The sequence below is a fragment of the Carassius auratus genome, chromosome 4 (assembly GCF_003368295.1).
Source record: "Carassius auratus strain Wakin chromosome 4, ASM336829v1, whole genome shotgun sequence".
NCBI lineage: Eukaryota > Metazoa > Chordata > Actinopteri > Cypriniformes > Cyprinidae > Carassius > Carassius auratus.
Window position 1 is genome coordinate 25,880,189 of NC_039246.1, and position 21,988 is coordinate 25,902,176.

A 21,988-nucleotide genomic window follows, 5' to 3' on the forward strand; every position below is an offset into this window, starting at 1 on the left:
GAAAATGCCACATTTTAATGGTAGAAAAGTCTTTTGGCTCTATTTTCCAATAATAATAAACAAGGTAACACTTACTGTCCTTTGTCCGGCTTTGACTGTTTTAGTTTACATGTTGGGCTCTGCAGAAAAATAAAACATTATATGTTCAATAAAATGCAATGTCAAACCACAAGGTATCTTCTAGAAACAGAAACATTACACTCACCCCATGAATAGCTATTTGTCTGGGTCATGTGTCGAACTCTGCAGATATACTTTTCTCCTCTCTCTGGTTTGAAGGAGACGCTCTTGGTAAGGTGAAACTGCCAGCCCTTTTCGAAGGCCAGGTCAGTTTGCTGCGTGTCAGGAAGAATGTTGCCATCCTTCAGCAGGTCAATGGTGATATCTGGAGGGTGGAAGCCACTCACGTGGCAGATTAGGGTGTTCTGCTTTCCATACTCTCCAGGATAATGGCTGTACACCTGAACCTTGGGACTGGCTGAAATTAGAATTTAAAATATTAGTTTACAAACATAGCGTGGAAATAAATATTATGGTAAATATGATAAACGTAAATCACCAAATAAAAATTTGTCTTCCACATTTTTGACTCTAGACAAAGGAAACTGTGAGGGAAATATTTTCTATTTCATGAATTTCTCCTCACTTGCATGCCGTAAACAGGTAATGCAATCAATTTCGATGACCTAAATTCTGATTAAACCACTTTAAGTGCCATGACGCACTGTTTTTAAACTGTCGATGCTAGGAAACATCACTTAAAAATATTGATTAAATCATTTGACTATTATATAGATAGATACATACATAATATTTGAATTTATGTACTTAGATAACTCCTGTGGGAAACGACTCTTATATCCGAAACAATCAACAGAGTAACACAACACAATAAACAAAGAACATGATATATATTTAGGCCTACATATTCAATGTGAAATACTTACATGTTTTAGCTTGGACAGTGATGTACAGCACACAGAACAGGGCGACAGTGATGACTGCCCTCATTTTTGTTGATTTTGTTGCAAGCCCCAAAATCAGTATGCTTCAGCTATCAGGTCCAAACCGGTTAATATCGAAAGTAAACGAGCAGTAACCTTAAACGACACTACAGACACAAGCCCAGCCTTCAAAATAACAGGCAGCCAACAGCAAAACTGCTACAGATTGTTACTAGGTGGATTTGATCTAGGGAGGTTATACAGACTGTGGCATTGGTCTGGTGGGAAACAGTCCTTTTGGAAATACCCTAACTTACCTAAACAATAATAAGACTCCTCCCTCGACTTTGCCATAATAAAAACATAACCCAACCCACCATTATGCAAACCGACATTGCCAAAAGTATACTAAAAAAAAACAATATTTACAAAAGTGGGGACACTTTCCCATAAGGACCCACCAGTTAACATCAGTTAATACATAAACATAAACAAAGAGTAATACATTTGTCACAGTATTTATTATTATTCGTCTTATTAAAAATACAACTAGTTCATGTCAGCTCAGGTCCATTAAATAAAATGAACTTGTAATGCATTAGTAAATGCTAGTTACTTAATGTTAACAAAGGAGAATTGAACATTAATGTAACATTACCATAATATAAAGCGACTTGTAAATAGGCTAATATATCTCAGTTTTATTTTAAAAACAACTGGTTAGTGAACGGTGGTAAATAGCATTGTGCTATTCTTGCAAAATTATTTTAACTTAACATTTTTACTTTAATAAATGTAAATTACAAAATTGAGTGACAATGGTGTATTTGTAGTTTTAAAAATAGTAGGCTATTTGTATAGAATATATTATGGATGTTAACAGATTATACAAGAGCCCCAGATGCCTTTAAAAAGGGTAATGGATTATAAGAAAATGCTAATTCAGTCTTTAAATTTAACTGAATGTGTTACTCGTGGTTGGTTTCTAATTTTTGTAAAAATATCAGTTTCTCTTTAGGGCACAGTATAAACTGAATGCCCAAATATGTAAATCTAAGGCTGGAAAAAAATATGAAGAACTAAATAAAGCATCAGCCATAGGAACGTTAAAGTTATCCCTGTTCCTCGGGCGTTTGGTTTATATGGAATAAGGCGGTGAGTCAAAGCAATAAAGAAACACATATGAATTGTGGCTTGGCCTGGATGCCAGATTCCCTGCCACTACATTCTTCATCTCAGTCTCTATGGATACTAAGCACAATATTATGACACCATGCTTTGTGTAGGTCTGTCATCCAATGTATTAAACTGCTGGGAAAAATGTGTAACGCTCTACTTTATCCACTTTAGGTGCTGTCTGCTTTGGAAGAGCTTTCGACATTTCCCTGCACATTGGTTTGTTTGCATATTTGAATGCAACCAAAGCAGATTTACCAGCCTGGGCACTTTTCAAATTACTTGTGAGCTTTGTAAATAATGTTTAATTTTGAATGTTGAAGAAAAATCTCACAAGTTTCTTACTTGTTAAGCCTTATTAAACTTCACATATTCATTATTGATTTAAAGAACTATACTTACTCCATTATATTGTATGGTCGCTAGTACCAAAAAAAAAAAAAAAAACACCTGTGCGAACTTGCCAATTGGTTTTATAGCCTCGTGTCTAATGCAGTGAAATGGCTTTAGTCTGTAAATACATTTGTGGCCACTGTAAAATAAAAGCGAAAGTAGGCTCAATCAAGATCTCCGGGAAATCATGTGATAGAGTTTGGAATTTTTTAATTTTTTTTATAAATCTCGAGACCAATGATTATTACCAATTATATCCTCTATATCTAAACCGATAAACCGAATAACTATAAACAAACGTCACCTGGTGATGGAATTGTTTTTTTTTTTTTTTTTTTTTTTTTTTTTTTTTTTTTTTTTTGTGGGATTGTCTGGTACTTTTGTAGAACTAAAAAAATGAGGGCAGCCTGCAATGGCACGCTTTTCCCACTAGCTGTCAGCATTGTACCAGTATTGAAGGTGAAACTAAAATCGTTTACAGAATTAAATCTCCAGCCAGGCAGTCAAAACTAAGTTTGAGGTTTGGACCAAATACTGAACATAACTCTGATTTATGTCATAGTATCACAAACTTTATATGATTTGAACCACCAGAACTTAAAAACAAGCTCATCATATGCTATAAAATCTAATGGCCGATTTGGTCATGCGACACCTAATGATAAATATCAAAAGAAAGAAATATTTTTTTTTCATCCAGTGTTCAGGTAATGTTCCTATGATGTTAAATTGTAATTGAAGATCAATTAGCAGCCTTCAGTTAATGTCAAACAGAGGAAGTCAAGGCTCTCTGCTTAGATAGACGTTCACCCAAACGTAACACCACCTTGTTTTGACTCGTTTTCCACCTGTCTCATTTTTCATGTCTTTATCTAGAGCGTGCCACAAATCTTGAGAGTTTGCGGTGTAGCCGACTGGGACGGCTGTGCAAGCATGTGGTAGCGTTCACAACCTCATAAAGGCTGCAGACAGAGACCATAACAAAACCATCAGGCATAATAGGAGGGATTTTACACTTTGCACTCACAACAGAGTGTAAAAATTGTTATTTTCACTGCAAAAAAAAAAAAAAAAAGTTGTCTAGGTTTTTTAGTGATGTAATAGAATAACTATTTTGGGATCCCCAATGAAAGAACCATTTTTTTGTAGTGTGAAGAATATATTGTAAAGCACTTTTTGTGCAATGAAAAGGTTGCATGGATGTTACTTTTTCTTTGTGGAATTTTCAATGCCAATAAAGAAATTTAAGAATGCAGGTTTAAGATCCTAAATTTTTCATTCTCAGATTCTGGACACCACCAGCGAACATTGTCATCTAGTTTATGGTACAATATTGCTGCAAGAGCCACAAAAAAAGTCCTGACTTCTAGACTTTTAAAACTAAAGTTTCAAAAAACATGTAACAGAATAACCAAACTTTCACTGAACAGTTCTTAAAAGAATCATTTTTCTTAGTGTGAAGAATATTTGAACAATCTGAAGAATCTTATTCCACTATAAAAACCTTTTTGTGCAATGGTTGTGCAAAGTTTCCATGGATGTTCTTCATGGAACCATCAATGCATAAGAAAAAAGAAAGTTTATTTTTGAGAGCGTAGGTGTCACAAATTTGCTTAATGTGTCTTAAATATATCTTCATTTCACAATTCCTTGCTTTAAAGGTTCCAAATTCTGAAACCTATGTTGTTTAAATAAGATTTTCATCCTCTGTGTAAATCTTCTTCTAGTTTATGGGACAATGTTGCAGCTAAAGCCTTGGAAAGTAGTTTTATTACATGCGGTGTTGTTGCCATAAGTGATGGAATGCCATCAAACATTTGTCGTGGAATTCTTGGAGTTACTCTAGAATTCCCAGACTTCCCGGTCGGTTCTATTAGCATTGGGAATGAAAGCCAGATTCTGGAGTGCAGGGTGGTTTAGAGAGATGGAGGGAGGGAGGTTCCAGCCATGCGGTTTGGTCTCCCCGCCAAGACTGTGCTTCATTAAAATGAGGTCATTTACAGAGCCAGGAAGGAAAGGGAAAGAGAGGGAGCGAAGGAATGAGACAGGCGAGTGAAAAGCGAGATAGACCCATTGAGGGAGGAGGCGGTAATGGAGGCGAGTTGGGTGGCGGGTGGAGGGGGGTGGCAAAATGAAACCAAGATGAGTCACAGAGACCAAGAACAAGAAAGAAAGAGGGAGAGGAGGGAAGGGAAATCTTTCCTCGATGACTGTGCGAGTGTGGCCGGATTGTGCGGAGCGGCACACGAGCTCACGGCGCTAGTGACCGCGGGATGAGTCAGGACCGCCGGCGTGAGTCAGTGACAGCATGACACCCGGGTCAGACACACCCTCAAACAGAAGTGCACAAACACCCATCAGTCACACAGCGTAAACAAACACATATTCATACAGCCTGGTGCACCAAGTAGCACTCACTGCTTGAAAACCATCCATAAATGCACATGAAAGATGGAAAATCATTCTCATATTTATATAGTAGAGTTAAAAGGCCAGTTTAATGGGCTTACACATAAATGACACACTGAGGTTGGACTGAAAAGGTTTGTATTTCAGTCTTTCAAATTATGATAGAAATATTCCAGAATACTTTATTCTGATCAGTATCACAGTCTATATTTTTATATAGCGAGCAGTTAACCATTTATTTATCTCCTATAGTTTCATGTCATTTATATTATTTTACACTCTTTTTCTTAAAATAATTTCAGCTTTAATCACTATTTTATATACATTTATTTACTTATTTGGTTTTTAGCTGTATAATTAACTGTGTAATTAGCAGGGCAGCATTCAGTCAGCCGGTCATTATTGCAAAATAAACCCCTTCTGGATATTAGGAGACCCCTGACTTATTGCACATTATTCATTACATAAGCGCCACCTGTTGAATTTTTTTTAATACATTATCTTTTAAATAAATAATAAATAAAAAATTCCATTTTTTTTAAAGTACAGTAATTAATAAATTGTAAATTAAATAATACATTCTAAAAATAGTAACAGTAACAATAATAAAATCATGATACAATACCACAATTATACACTGAATAATAAATGATTTTATAAAAAAAACATTCAAAGTACAAAAACTAAACTGTCTTAATTTACTATGTATTTTTTTCTTTAGTGTGTGTACAAAATTTTAAAGCAAAAGTTATAATCTTACACACACACACACACACACACACACACGCACACACACACACACTCACACACACACACACACACACATATATATACATAATCAAATTAAAAAATAAAGTTTTGTATATATTATATAATAATTATATACATATAAATATATATATATATATATATATATATATATATATATATATATATATATATATATATATATATATATATATATATATATATATATATGCGCATGTATGTAACCTGTACTCAGATTATGTAATGTTGTGCCATTGTGAATACACAAATACAAACACATTTAGTTTTTGGAGCCTAATGCCCTATTTTACTGTTTCATAATACAGACATAGAAATGTGCTCACACACACTCACAGCCACAAACATACTCAGTTTCGAGAGGTCCCAAACCCAAACATACAGTTGTCTCACTTGGAATGACACCCACACACACAAACCCACAGCCACCCACTCGTTCCATTCATCCCGTCCATACTTCCACCTCTTCACACTCTGGCTCTGGAACCCAGAAAAACACACGCCCACCTTGAACACAGCTCACGCTGAGCTCCGGCACAGATTCAGCGACGACCGGCCTCTGACACACACAGGCTGGGGGAAACCAGACACGGTCACATCCGCTCCATATTCAGAAGGAAGCAGGCAGGATTACACAGCCTGAAGTTCTGATGGCCAGTGTGACTCATTCCTATAAACAGACACTTCTGAATGGACGAGGATCGTGTGTTGAAGGGCCATTCAGACATCTCACCACTGTAGAATTTAGAGTACAAATGTGCTGCTGACTCACCTTGATTTTGGCTGTTTTGATCTATGAAGGCTTGAATGAGGCCAAGGTGATCCAAATGTGCTGGGATGGATCAGATATGCCAATTGAACACTCAGAAAGACCCTTATAACAAATTTATAATATCCATTAATCATAATTTTCCCCCTCTTTGAATTATATACATTCTATTTTGTGACTTTTATAATACATTCAGAGGTGGACAGTAGTGAAGTATTTTTACTTAATAAAATTTAAGTTTATCAGAGTGATTTTCTTTGGAAAACATGATTTCATTTGTACTTCCTTGTACTCAAGTAAATCTTTGAATTACTTTTACTTGAGTCAAAGTAAGAAAGGAATACATTTCTAATATAATTAAGTATTAAATTATATTTAATATGCAGAAAAAAGTAGAATATTTAGCTTTGGAATGTTGTGAAGTAAAGCTTTCTAAAGAAAAACATAGAAAAAAGTACAACTACTAGTAAAACAACTTCACTACTGTCCGCTTGTGAATAAATAAAATATTCCATATATTAAATAGTCAGTAAATACAAAATGTTTCAATGGTGGTTACAAACCAAATTTGATATGTTCCTGCAGAGAGACAAAAAGAATGTTTAAAATGACTAATATTCCATATGGCTGCACTATTAGTGAGGTCATATAAATTGCATGTACAGTATAATAATTACGAATTAGAAACAGGTCGTTTAATATAGTTTAAGATGGAGTATCACATCATACTGCAGGCCATTGTTTAAAATGTCATGTCAGCTACTCGTTTACACTTGTAAACAATTACGAGGCGTATATGGAAAATATGCTAATATTTGAAAAGGCTTATACATAAGATTATAATGTGATATCTGGGTGTAAGGATTATATGGAAAAGCATGAAATGGGATTTAAAAGGATCTGAAGCGGATAGCCCAGTCTGCGCCAGGAATACAACAGCTGCACCAAGACATACAAGAGACGACAGGAAGTGTGTTTTATTTGCTCAGCAGACTGGACGGACATCCTTTAGTGTGGAAGATACAAGAAACGAACAATTATGTGAAATATAAAGAGGGAAAGAATAAGAAAAGAGCGTGAACCGTTCAGACAGATGGCGGGCTTGCGTTTAAAATCGCGAGACGGAGTGCAAGACGCATTTTAAAATCACTAACTTAATGATACGATGCGCATTAAAATCGCAGCCCTTAATGCACGACACCCTAAACACGAAGATAAACTAGTCGCATCGTTCAAGAGAAATTCGTTTACATGGGAAACTGGTTTTAAAAAACAGCGGGAGATGACATTAATCACGTGCACAATACAAGCGTTTCTATTTAGGCTACTAAGCCTATGCCAGAAATGGCGCCAAACCGAAGGGGAAGCAAATTTTCGCCTTTAATTGGTATTTTTAGATTTTTAAAACTACACTTGGTGATTTATTACTTGCTTGGTTTACATTACAAAAAATCAAACTGCTTAACACTGCTGCGTGTTTCTAAAACCTGAAGGAGTGATGGCAAAGCTGACATCTTTCTCTCTTCTGACCACGGTTATCAATCTTTCAATTTTAGTTTCTTCTTTTGTAAAGTCATAAAACTGCTACTGGGGCAAATGGGAATGCACAAATTAGATTTGTTTTTCATTTCCACGGACACTTGCGTTTCTGAGATCCCCAGAAATGTGTGGAGTCCATGAGTATGAGTTTTTTAAATGAGTTGTGAGATCTTTCTGCAGTGCAGGTGAACCAGGGTTTTGTCCGAGGCCTTGTCCCTGAACAGTTGGATGTTTGTTAATGAGAGAGCAGGAAAAAGGAGGGAAACGCTCTCACCCTCTCCTCTCTCTCACACAAAGGCAGACCCTTTTTACACGGAAAAGAGGAAGAGGTGGCAAGACCACCTCTGAACGTGGTTGTGGTAGCAGTGAACTCCCTCTCCACCCATTCCTCCCTCCCTCTACTTGGGTCAATCTGGTGGAATTACTGAGCAGCTTGATGATGTGAGCTGGCACTAACAACCAAATCCTCAGTACTGTGGTGGATGGGGCGAACAGCCGAGGTGAGGTGAGGTGGGGTGGTTGCAAAGGGAGGAGGGGGGTGGGGGGGGTTGAGTGAGGCGCCCTGTCAGAGCGCACAGAACGGCAAAGCTTTGAAGTGGGGGCCGACAGCCCATTCACAGAGTCTGCTGCAGAGCAGAGGTCAGGGGCTCCAGGGTGGGCTACGTCTCCCCCGTGAGTACACCAAAGAACGGGAGTTCAAGAGATGTTTCGGAATTGGGAAGAGGGGGAGAGTGTATAGAAGAGGAACAGGGGGAGGGAGAAAGGGGGAAAAAAGCAGTCGTCTAAATTCCGTAACTTTGTGTACCTAAAAGCTCCATACATGGCCTCACTGTTTCTAAACGTGCAGCTTCACTGTCCTGCCCTGGAATGACCTGTGACACTTCACTGCAGGCTTGTTTACATAGCCTATACATGTGCGTTACGAAAGGAATTAGGGTCCCTAATAAAAAGGTGTAGTTTGGTATGTTTTTTTTCTTTTTTCTTTTTTTTTTTTTTTTTTTACAGCAACACAAGTAATAAAGATCAAAAGAAAACTGACAAATGATTTGCCCATTCACAAAGAATGCATTTTTGCTTTGAAAAAATACAAGATGCAGGCAGTGGAATGAGGAAAACTCAAACATAATTATTATTATTTTTTTTTCAAGTCAATCTTGAATACCCTGTCACGTGATTGTTACTTCAAAAGTGCAATGATCGAAACGCTCACAAAGCATGTTTACATAACAATAGAAAATAGTGCTGTGGAATGGAAAAACTAATTCTCTGTGAACGGCTCCCTACTTGACCTTTAATAGCAAGATATTAAATATGTTTCTAAACGATAAAATGAACAGATATCATTCATATTCAATGAGAGAAATCATTTTGTTCCTTGTAAAATCAAAATGAGGGTACAAATTAGTACATGGCCATGATTGACTAAAATGATATAACTAATGGATTTAACGAAAATGAGAGAAAAAATTTATATAATAAGGGAATTAATTCTTAATTTGTGAAAACAAATTCTCAATTTGTAACCATGATAAATATGTTTTCCCCATATGAATCTATGGAAGTTTTACGTCAGAGCAAAAGAGTTCCCCATGAATTTTTTTTTTTTTTTTTTGCATGAATGAATTGGTACATCATGGCAATGATTTACTAAAACAACAGAACAAATTAATAATTTGTTGGAATATATGCAGCATAAAAGTAGAAATGCTTGGAAATCTACTGAATTGATTATTTGCATTTTAATCAGCATCAGTTGTGAATGGGGCTTTGTGAAGTGAAAAGTACCTTAAATGCAATATATGTCTCTGTGGATATAAATAAATGTAAAAATGGCACAAAGAATGTAGATAAAGCATGCAGTAATATTGACTTCGTACACAACAATGGTCACAGGCACCTTTTTTATTGTGCTAAATAAACAGGTGGATACGTATAAAGAGGACATTTTTTTTCTAATACGTTTTCTTTTTTGTCCTTTTTTTTAAAACAAGCAAGCAATTTTAAGTGAAATCACAAACAGCAATACTAAGTGAAACAGCCATAATTGTTAGAAAACAAGTTATATCAAGTGAAGAAAGCCGTGAGTAACCACCTAGGGATATTTTTCCATCTCCACAGCTGCAGAAACTACAAAACATTGCATAAATGTAAGACAGCGTTTAAAAAACAAGTCAAATTGTCCAGTCTTACCTAACTTGTGACTGAGAGACAGAGAGGTACAGTCATATAAACAATCCCCCCAAAACACACAAAAATAAAACTATGAATATATATATTTATATATAAATTTTAAACTTTACGCCGTTCTCTCTGGACTCAGGCACCTGAATTTAAGCAGATAGTAAGTTTGAAAAATGAGGTAACAGGAGGCCCTCTTGGAGGTAGAAAAGTGTATTCGATTGTACTAGAACCTGTTGTCATGAAAATACAACTTCCTCTTCATTAAGACACCCAGAGCTGAAAGCACATGAACAGTGGCTCCTGTGGATACACATTCAAACCAACAAAGGAAGTATATGAACACAATGCCAAGTTTCAGGAGGGCTGAAAGCGGTGCGCCTCAGCGGCCATTATGCGCAGGTCTCACAAAAAGCATTAAAACCGCTGAGGTCGAGCCGAGACACGCCGTCCATCCACTTAAGCAAGCGACTGTTTCATCTGTTGAACTCGTAGGAGAGTAAAGAAGCTGTCCGATTCAAAAACTGACACTTTTACAAGAACTGTAACCATTTAGGTAGTAGCATTACAGTGTTTGAGCAACGTTCAATGTTGGTTTGTGGCAAAAGCCAAGCTGCCGCATATAAAGACGGTCATTACATGCCATTGTAAGTTCAAGGGGCATGCCAACAGTTCCATTAGCTTCCTCTGAGGCTCTACCTCAGGCCCAGTTGAGATTACCATGCTAACTTTTCGTAAGGTTTTCATGGTGACAGGCTGAAAATGTGTATTCTTTCACTACATAAGCACTACATATACATCTGAAAAAAAGAAAAGAAAATCACATTTGTGTAAAGTACACAAAAAAAATGCTAATCAAGTATATCTCAATATCTACTAATTTTCAAAAACATATTCATATATGCAGTATACAAAACCCGAACATATTTTTTCAAACCTGAAAGAACGTTTCAAGTTTCTTTTGTTTTTTTTATGTGATGTGTATTTGTGTGTGTGTGTAGTTGTTTTCTTAGCCGTCTTCTCCCCAAGCTGAATTAAAAATGAAGCAAACTTGTACTTTAAAACTTTGTAAAACAGGATCTTGTGCAGTCCTAATGTCTTTTTCAGTACATTCGTACTGAAAGAAACTAGGCAAAAAAAATAAAAAAAATAATCGTTCCGTTTTCAAGACTGGAGGTAGGTATTTGTCAGCTGATTATTAGTCCATTTTTATCCATTTTTTTCTTTCTTTTTTTTTTTTTTAAGGTACATATCTAAATAGCACATATTAACTACAACTATAAATTCAGAGCAACAGTGGAGAGGAAGAAAAACAGAGAAGGAAAAGAAAAATTCATTCGCAACAATATCATTTAGTGTCATACAAGCACTTGATCCTTAGAAACCATTGAGTAATCAGTACAAAATATATATTCAAGTTAAAAATGCAAAACAGACATCCCAGCTGCAGAGACAGAGAGTGTCTAGTTACAAATGTCAGATATATGCTAATGTGAAAAAAAGAAAATGAACTAGAACAAACACAGTACTTTTTTTTCCCTTAGCTGCATGATTAGTTCTATATATGACTACCAACAGACCTCAGAATTCAATTACCTGCCCGACTCTCTCACAAAAAAAAAAAAAAAACCTTTTGCAGAGTGTTCGCCTGCCCTTACGACAAGGTTTGTTTTCAACGTTGGCATTTGCTGCCATCTCCTGCTTTGTAATGAGAACTCTATAGCAGCGCGTGTCTTTTTGAGCTGGTTTGCTGGTTGAAGAAATCAGAGGTAGCTTTGAAACTGTGAGAAGACATTGCATTGGTGACAGCGCTGGCATACGTTAGGATTCGCCAAATACCATTTGACGCTGTTACTGCGATTCAGGTATTTCTGTGTGTACTGAGGTATAGTGTGGTTTTGTTCCTGTGGTTTGGGTGTTTCTTGAGGTTTAGGTCTTGACTGAGTTGATAGATTTCCCTTTCGTTGAATTTGTCAAAAAAAATTATGTTCTTAAAGCTATGTCATACAAGAAAATAAAAACACAATTATGTACATGTATGTTAATTAAGCAAAGCTGAAGTCGCGAAGATATGTACAGTAGAATGACCGTTCTGCAGTAATGCTGAAAACAGTGTCCCAACGAGACATTTTATGTTCACGGTTATCAGTTTGGAAAAAAAATCACCACCAAGGACACAAGGGACATGGGTACGACAGTAAAGGGATAATTTAACCGAAAATAAACATTCTGACATTATTAACATGTTCCAAACTAACTAACTTCTTTAAAACACAAAAAAGTGATGTTTTGAAGAATGTTCAAGTTGCTCGTTTCCACATTATGAAAGTGAATGGTGACCAAGGGCTCCAAAAAGCACTTTAAAAGGTACACTATTTCAAACCATATGGCAGCTTTGGGTGTGAAATAAACTGAGATTTAAACTGAAATACTTTCTCAACAACTGTGGTCACCATTCACTTCATTTTACAGAAAAGACCAGCTTAGACATTCTTCAGTATGTCTTCTTTTGTGTTCTACAGTAGAAACAAAGGGGTTTTGGCTGGGTAAATAATGACAGAATATTAATTTTTAGGTATCCACTTGCAAAATGTTTCAGTTATAGTAACTAATAGGCTTTGTTAGAAGTTTTAAGGCAAATACTTTTAAAGCTCACTGTCAATTAAGTGGACAGAGAAGGGAAAATGGTCTTTGGTGGGTCGGTACTTGGGGGGGGGGGTCTTGTGTGAATGGGTGTGTCCATTTAAAGCTCCACCCAGATATATGAAGCACCACATGCTGAATGACAAAACCAGACAGTTTCACCTTCTTCTTCACCAATGTAGCCTGGAAAATCAGTCAACAAGAGAGAGAGAGAGTGAGTGTGTGTGTTTGTGTGTGTGTGTGGTGCAAAGAACCACTGCAGCACATATTGTGTGTTTAACCCCTGCACCTTTGTGCTTACAGCAATTTTTTTTGGGAAGTGGAAACAGCAAGGCGGCTCCAATTGTCATCTGCAAGATGTTTGTTTGCATTTGCGTCTTTTTTTCGGGTTACGCTCTGAGGTGTTGTGTGTGTTGATCACAAAACGAAACCAAACCCAAATAAACCAATGAGGAAAAATGAAAATAAACAAACGAAAATGATCAAACGAAAGTGGGAAGGCAATAATGAGTGGTCAAGGCAGTCTTTTCCCTTAGAGAGAGCTGACAGCTGGATGAGGTAGAGGTAAAATCCTGTGGTTGCTTAGTCCTCTTCTTGCTCCGCCTCCTCCTCTTCTTCTTCCTACAAAACACAACAGTGATCGCCCATCAGTCACCACAAAAATACGGCTGCAAAGCAAACCACGGATGTGCATAAAAACATTAGACTGACAGCAGTAAGACGGACTGAAATAGTGCAGTTATTAACATTTATATATATAATATATATATATTTTTTTTTTACTATTGTTTTGGTTACCAAATGTTCTTTTTCATGAGCTCAGACAGCGAACGTCCCACAGCTGCTGCCGAGATGACCACCACTGAAACAGGAGGAAGGCGGTGAATGGGGGCTGGGGAGACGCTTGGCTTTGGGCACTCTTCAGAATGAAATGGATTTCATTTTCCACATGGCTTCATTTTATTTGGGGAGGCTAACTGACACAATTTATAACCCTCTTCCTTTCCCAAGTCGCTGTGTTGCTCCCATTCAGGGGAAAGGCCGTGGCAAAAGCCTGTCTGCATTATATGAGCCAAACTCCATTCATTAGTGCGGCAGACACTTCAGCTGTGAAGGACCAGCTAAGCGCTACCATGTGTGACATGGGCGAGTGAAAGAATGGAGATGAAGGGGGCATAGGTTTTTTTGCATAGGTTTGTTCTAAACATTAAATAAAAAAAAAATCAAAATGATTAAATGACATCCTCATGCATCATCACTTGTTCTTTCATTCCGAGAGCAATTTAAAGGCACAGTTACAGCACTCGAAAAACACTAAAACTTTGATGGAATTCTGTTCCTGGAGAAATTTTTTTTTTGCCCCCTATAATTAAAACCAAAGTCTGCCATACTGCAATAAAATCTTTTTGATTTACATGCTATCAGAATTTCATCTAACTTGTTGATCATATAAGTATAGATGCAGAGATTTTTTTTCCCTCAAGTATGGGCTCCATATTCTCCTGCATCATGCTATATAAGCTATGAAAGCTTGACATATCAAATATGATACTCAACAAAACAAACACGCTTTCAAAAGTAACTAAAAGTTTAAACTTAGTGTTTGGTGAGATGCTTAAAAAACAGTGACACAGTGGCTAAAAACATTTGTCCTCCAAGAGAATTTAATTGCATATAATTAATCGAGATGGTGTTCCTAGCTCTGCCTTCCGGTTCAGAGATAGCATCTCAGACTACGTATAGATACCTGTGTGTGTGTATGTGTGTGAGTGTGTATGTGCTAGGCCTTCTAGTGCGGCGTAAAGCCATCAGGGTCTGTGCGTTCTCACATAGCAACAAATCAGGCCTCAGTTATGCATTCACACCGTAAACTGGTCCGCACCAGCGAACAAGAGGAGGTGAGCAGAGTCCTAGTAAATGTGTGGAAGATTGTGTGGGAGAGGAATTGTATCTCAAGTCATTGTGTTTTTTTCTTATTAGGGTCTTTTCACTCTGTTGAAACAACATACAACAAACTTCACCATTAAAGGGAAAATTATGTAATCATTTACTCACCCTCAAGTTGTTCCAAACCTGTATGAGCATTTTTTTTCTTTTGCGGAAATATTTTGAAGAATGTTGGTAACCCAACAGTTGACGGTAGCCATTGACTTCCATAGTATTTTTTCAACAGTCAATGGTTGCCGTCAAATATTTAGTTTCTAACATTCTTCAAAATACCTTCTTTTGTATTCAGCAGCCAAAAAATTACATACAGGTTTGGAACAACTTGAGGGTGAGGAAATGAAGACAATTTTGGGGGGAATTACATTTATGCCATTTTCAGGCCAAGTTTGAAAACGTCAAACAAATCATTTGTTAATAGTGAATAGTTCTGATGACAAAAATTTTATCTATGAATATTTCATTTAGATATTTTATGTAACCAGTATTGTATGTTTGTTTTATTTTCATGTATTTTTAATGCATTTTAAAGGGGATTTCACTTTTTTTAACATTAGTCAGTGTGTAATGTTGCTGTGTGCGCATAAACAATATCTGCAAAGTTGCAGCGCTGAAAGTTCAGTGTAAACGTAGATATCGTCTTTTAAAATTCTGTCAGTTTAATGCCTACAAAAACCGCTGGTAAGGGACTACAATGAGCTTCTTCCCAGGTCCGTTATGTCACGAACCCAGATAAACCACGCGCCAGGGGCGAGGCCATATTTTGCTGCTTTTATAGAAGAGAAAAAACTAGGGGTGCACGTAAAAATCGTGATAAAAAATATAATATTGATAAGCAATATAGAGGACGTCATTGTTAACAATACATCCGGAGCACATTCAGAGCTTGAGGGGCGGGATGTTCAGAGTCAGACGCATTCGAGGCGGTTTAGCCAATCACAACACACTGAGCCAGCTGACCAATCTCAGCCCATCGCATGTTTCTGAGGGAGAAGCTTCATAATAACAGGAAATACATCAAGGCATTTGTCAGAGAAAGGACAAATCGGTGTGGAATAAAGGTAAATTATGTGAAAAATTATGTTTTTTTTTTTTGTTTTTTTGTTTTTGGTTTTTTTAACGAAGCATGAACACATGTTAGACTGGACCCCATACACACAATCAAGCCTAGAAAAGAAAATAAAAAACACCCCTTTAATGTATTTTCATCATTTTCGTCATATTCAGCCAGCATATAGGTCTGCAGGCTGCTGTCTTTCTTCAGGAGCACATTAAAGTAGCACAATGCACAGAGACTATAGAGTCGACTCCATTGTTAATACGCTGAAGGAATTTTGACAAGAGAGTAAAAAAAGGGGCAACTCTTCAAAACTAATCCTGTCTGCCAGATTGCATATCCATCTGTGAGGGTACGAGAAAAAAAAGAAAAGACTGGGATTCCACACAAAATGCTATAGGATTTACATTAGCCTTAACCAAGCAGGTCTTTCATCAAACCAGAATTATGCCCCCTTCCACTCACTTTGGGTTTTTGAGGACTTTGTAAACCCAAACTGCAAATCCTCTTCCTCACACAATCATCCTCAATCTGTTTCTGCAAGCTGCCATGCCCTTCTAGCCAACTGGTCCTTCAGTATCATATATATATATATATAACACACACACATTTCCATCTGCTGTATTAATTATATGTAGTGCAAAGTTTGCGTTTGACATACCTGAGCGGGCTTTTCCTGGACCACTTGCTGTGGCTGAAAAATGAAAAGAGAAACAATTATCATCTGAACGCAATAAATAATCTATATAATAATCAATAAATAAATAAATACATATATAAACATTTTTAATTGCATGCAATTTTACATTCAGCTGTATTTTTTAATCAAATTTAAATTAAGACAATCAGAAATCCCTAAAAAAAAACATAGGAATAGGAGGACACGTGTGCACATACAGGGCTGTACACAGCAGTGCCTCCACAGTGGCAATAGCGTGGTATACAATGCCCAGATTGTGCCCTACTCGCATTACATCATAAACCCTAAGCGCTGCCACCCCGCAGGAAGTGCTTCTAAGACCGGAGCTTGACAGCTGAGGAGTCCTCCGCTGCTCTGAGAGCCAGGCAAAAATAAAACCCTGAGAGTGTCCAGTGTTTGGAACCAAAGCCAGCCACTGCCGATAGAGTACACACACTCACACCATTTGGGATTGTTGGGAGCAGCTGGTGTGTTTTGTGCCAGCTCTCCCTGGAATGCTATCAGGCTGTAACACAGTAAATGTCAACACCGGATGGAAGCAGGCGAAGAATGCAGCTGGCGATAAAGGGAAATTGGGAAAATGATGCACACATTCCAAATGGGATGGACGGAACACAAATATACTTTTAGACATGAGGAGGAGGAGAATTCCATCACCTTCCTGATTGCACCTATTTACAAACACACGAAATACAAGATGCCACGTGCATTTTACAACTAACAGATGACCCAGGATGTCAAAGCTACACTGTAGGTTACATCACTAATGCTACTATACATGCACAAAAGAAGCAAAAACAAAAGAGCCCCGTAGAAAGAACCCATTTTCTTGTTAGCACTGAACTAGTCACCCTGCACATCAGAAACCCAGACCCCTCTTGCCCTTCTGCCCCTTAGAACAAAAGAGAAACCACAGCCTTGTCTTTCACAAAACTGTTCTTGCTCTTTGAAGTCATTAGTAGCTGACATGCCAAATCATTTCTGCAAACTGAATGACCCCGGAGCTCTTGTGACCTCCTTGTGCTGTGAATGGCATGCACTAACAGAGCAAGATGTACAGTATGCGCCTAAAAAGACTAGGTGAAGCAAGAGGAAACCCAACACAGATTTCACCCATCTTCAGAAAGCTCTCCACAGATCTGCTTTCCACTACAAATCAATACAAACAATCAGTGTCAGCAATACTACTCTCCATAAGAAAAAAAGTAATTCTGATACGTGTTTCCTGTACTGTTATCCTGAATCTAGAGTGCCAGAGCAAAAAAAAAAAAAAAAAAACTTTTACTCAAATTAAAATTGCACATTTCATACACTGAGTACACTTGGTATATATAAACAAGATAAAAAATTGTTTTTATATAAATTTATAATAAATGTTAATTTTACTAACATAACATTATATTTAATGTGGTAACAAAAAGGAAAGTACCACAAAAATAAATATAAAATCTTTATTTTTATATACTGTATGCCGTTAGGACCAAATAAGGGGAGGGTATCACTCCGTCGGATATAGACTATCAAATGACATGGAAAAAGATCTCAGACACTATTTGTGTCCCACTGGTAAATTTGGGGTAATCATTTGGAGATACATTTAGCCATCAGGTCCCGGATATCCAAATGTCTAGATAACTTGTGGACAGCTGAAATAAACAAAAAATGAGAGGAATGAAAGAGGCAATGACGTAATTGCAAAAGCTCTCATGAATCGACCAAGTTCATCACCGTTCATGCATAAGGTGACACGTTTCTCTTTCATCTCACAGCTCTGTAAACTTCATTGTTAAATAGACCTGGTTTTTAATGTAGGGAGTCATGCTCAGTGACCAAAGGGAAATTAACTGGTGTGAGAAGCTAATTATCCTGTGAGAACATTGTCTTTTGTTGTGCATTGAGTTAAATGTTGTGAAACGTGATGTGAAAATGTAATTAGTGACCACTGGACCTTTTTACATACATGTTTCGAATAAAATCCTGTGGGCAAATATAAAGGCTGTTAAAATGCGAGCCATTTGCAGTTACATTTTAACAGCTTCGCTTCCAGCAGGTCAGCTTCCAATGTAAAGGCTTGTGTTTATAAGTGAACAGAAACTGCACTCTGAAAGGTTGTTAAGGCCATTAAATTTTCATGCCAACATGAGAACAGAGCAACTGCTCAAATATTATTTCAAGTTGTGAGTCACATTTAGCGTGCAGCACAAAAACGTGAGGCTACGTTGCAGTTGGCGTGATTAACAATGACCATAATTGTCCAATAGCAATTAAAACCAAAGACTTAACTACATACCAAATATAATCAATTAAGAGTCAACCACTGCAAAAATCCATTCCAGCTGACCACACAAATTTGGATATTGTGGGATGACATGTCCCCTCAATGTCTTTCGTGTTTATAGCTTTGATTACCAATTACATAAATATACAGGTTGATTTGCGTCCTGGTTAAAGAAACGCACTTTTACGAGAAGCTAAAAACAACTTAAAAGGAGATGTTGAAAGAATCTCAAGCTTTTTCTCACTGAAGTGACAGATTAAAGAGTAATTTGCCAGTTAGAGTGAGTTTCCAAGCTCTTAGCGATACACTGCCAACTGGCCTCGGAGTTCACTGCTTGCCACAACCCGCCACATTGGAAACAAGTACTACTGTGAATTATTTTCCAGCCTACAGTGTTATGCATGCCTTGAAACAAGGAAAACGGAGGAAAACGGAGACACCCACCGTGTTCAGGAATGATAACACTGACGAACAGTATCTCCAAAATAAAATAAAAAACAATGTCAAAGCGGTAGAAAAGAATGTGGCATCATTCATTTTTTTCACACAAAACGATATTTTTCACCTTTCGTGTTTTTAAAAAAAGTCATACAGGTTTGGAACGACGTGAAGATGCGAAAAAGTTTTCATTTTTGGCTGAACTATACCTTCATGTGTCTTTAAATAGATAGTACTACATCTTGCTAAGGGCTACTTGAGGTACAATTCCTCCCTTCTCAGTACGAAACATTTGTTTTCCTTAAGAAGTTAAAATAATAAGATAAGCAACATCTTCGACATCCAGTTAAATCCTGTCTGGACTGGCGGCCTCTTTTAAAGTTGTTCTAACCTTTACGACACAATTAGTCAATGTGTTCTCCAAAAAAGAAGAGACGGGCCTGATCTTTTTCCAGAAGATTGCGTGGGTGTACCGTTATGGTTCTTGTGGCCTAGTAAGAAAATGGCACGCAAACGCTTCATATTAAATACTCCAGCAAATCTGGGCTTTAAATAAAGTTCAAGTACATATTCTGTATTAAAAGGTGATTCATACTGTTGTAGAAATGTTTTCTTGCTGCCATGGTCTCTCATCCCGCTTTGAATGGAGGGAGGATCTTTAAAAACTATTGATCATTGGAAAGTATGTTTGGTAGACATGGTTTTGGAGATGCTTCATTCTTCAAGTATGCAAAGAGGTCTTTGGGCCAGTTACACAAAGAGATTATGTAATGGTAGTAAGTCAGCCTCTGGCACAGGTACCTGGGGGCAAAAAGCTGGGAACGCGCAGCTGCACGTCTCAGCAGCTCCAGAACAGAACGTGCCGGGGCAGAGCAAAGCCAAGCTAGTGGAAGACTCCTGCTCTTAGAACCTGGCATGCCTTACCAAAACCATTCTCTGCGCCAAGAGTCATTTACTAAAAGCTTTACACTGTGGGGAACCCCTCCCTCCTCTTACAAGAAACTGCACTGGAGATATTTATGTCTCTCTCGCATTCATTGCTCCTGGGATCTTTGAATCTTCATCCTATCTACAAAAAAATGGAGGACATCTATATTTGAAATCCCTTTCCATTTGATCTCTTAGTATGAGGAATCTCACGTTGGGAGACCATCCATTTTTATTGCTATTTTGTGTTTTTATCTTCTTTAACAAAACTCTTTGTGGAAAAAAAATGGGAAAATTAATCTGCAAGATGAAGGGTTTCAAAATTGCAGAATTTGAATTCTACACATATCCCACCCCTTGCAAGGTTTTAGGATTTATTTTTATTTTTTTTACTGATTTCACAAGCAATCAGTACAAATTTCATGCTTTCAGTTCTGCCTAACCAGTGTTAAGTAAAAGTAAAAATTCACTGAAAAATATATATTACTTAAAAAAAGTCAAAATATAAACATTAGATGGAAAACTAAAGTAAAAAAGAAAAGAAAATTAGAAATGTTGCATTGCAACCAACTAAAATAAATATGCTAAAATTACTAAAACTAAAGAGAAATAAATTAAAGCTAAATATAAATCGTTTTTTAAAACTACTAAAAATGGCAATAGCTCATTACAAAATTACTAAAACTAAATTTTTAATAAAAAGTGAAATTATAAAATAATTAATAAATACTACTTAGTATCATATAATTAGTATTAAGACACATTTTACTGTAAATGCTGTAAACTATAAACACCTTTTCCAGCAAAATATATGTATAAAAAAATATAGTTCTTACAATTTCTGTAATCCAATCAGTCAAACTTACAGATTTTGGAGGAAAATCGTGCTTGGTGTTCTACTTCATTTGTGGCGGGCCAAAATGTTGCGAGTCCCTATTGTAGAGCTCTTTGCTATATCTAATATATCTGTCTTAGATACGCAGAATAGCAAAATAAGCACAGAAAGTCTACAGATTCTGCCTGAGCCTGTGAATGTCCAAATCTGTACTGTTATGGAGGTGCTTTAACATGGTACGACCCATGAGACCCTTTCCTGCCCATAAGCCGTATTCATTTTACCTGACTGCCTGGTAAAATAAAGAGGGAAAGTTTAGAAAAACGGAATGCAGCTCACATTCGCTTTAAACTTAAACGACTAACATATGTTTTGCGTTTGTGGAGAAAAAAACGCCCTTATTTGAACATAGTCTCCTTAGGGCTGCTGACAAGAATTCCACAAAGACAGGAAACATAAAAAAACACTCTACTTGATTTGATGAGGCAAACTTATCCAAGGACTCCCTCACTAGAGGCGGACCCCACAGACGAGCCACCCAGTAACTGCACCCCCTCCGCTCCCATGAATAAAGGCCACATGTTCTGTTAAACTGGAGGTGGAAGTGGGGAAAACAAGCCAGACATCTCCAGGGTACAGGGCCACAGCACTGGCTTTGTGATCTCCCTTGGAATGCCTCCACCGGTTCGGCCGAATCTGAAAGGATTCCAGGTCCAAGAGCCCCTTTGCCCACCCCACCGCTCACCCGTTCCTTCTCGGACTCCAAATCAAGCACCCTCCCCAACCAAACAGTGCTATGAATGCCACCTATCAGAGCTGAGCTAAACCCTGTGATTAGGGGGAATTTGCCGAAGGGCCCTTTGTAGAAAAGAAAAATGTCTGCCAGAGCAAGGAATGTGGAAAATTCCTGGCAGGACAAGCAGCCTTTTGTTAGGAGGCCTTTTTTTTTTTTTTTTTTTGAGTGTTCTGGAG

The 21,988-nt window shown here is 37.3% G+C and overlaps 2 protein-coding genes across 2 annotated transcripts in view; both read right to left on the minus strand.

Annotated features, from left to right (window-relative positions):
* Positions 1 to 103: 103 nt before the first annotated feature.
* Positions 104 to 1,128, minus strand: LOC113064068 (beta-2-microglobulin). Its single transcript, XM_026234603.1, has 3 exons — positions 948 to 1,128; positions 206 to 478; positions 104 to 119 (listed from the first exon to the last, which is right to left on the minus strand). Exons 1-3 carry the CDS (start codon positions 1,009 to 1,011, stop codon positions 106 to 108), a joined length of 351 nt encoding a protein of 116 aa, XP_026090388.1. The 5' UTR covers positions 1,012 to 1,128; the 3' UTR covers positions 104 to 105.
* An 8,775-nt stretch (positions 1,129 to 9,903) lies between these two features.
* The window catches only part of LOC113064073 (high mobility group protein HMGI-C-like), a 29,654-nt gene continuing 17,569 nt past the window's right edge, over positions 9,904 to 21,988 (minus strand). Inside the window, exons 4-5 of the mRNA XM_026234616.1 lie at positions 16,500 to 16,532; positions 9,904 to 13,458 (exon numbers count right to left, since the gene is read on the minus strand). Coding sequence (XP_026090401.1) covers positions 13,420 to 13,458; positions 16,500 to 16,532 — 72 coding nt within the window. The 3' untranslated portion in view covers positions 9,904 to 13,419. The remainder of the gene's footprint in view (positions 13,459 to 16,499; positions 16,533 to 21,988) is intronic.

What these genes read in the sequence shown, in the direction of transcription:
- LOC113064068 (XM_026234603.1), bottom strand. Translation starts at nt 1,011, where the DNA reads ATGAGGGCAGTCATCACTGTCGCCCTGTTCTGTGTGCTGTACATCACT. An exon ending in CACTGTCCAAGCTAAAACAT is followed by an intron (nt 479 to 947) that starts GTAAGTATTTCA and finishes TTCTAATTTCAG; the next exon opens with CCAGTCCCAAGGTTCAGGTG.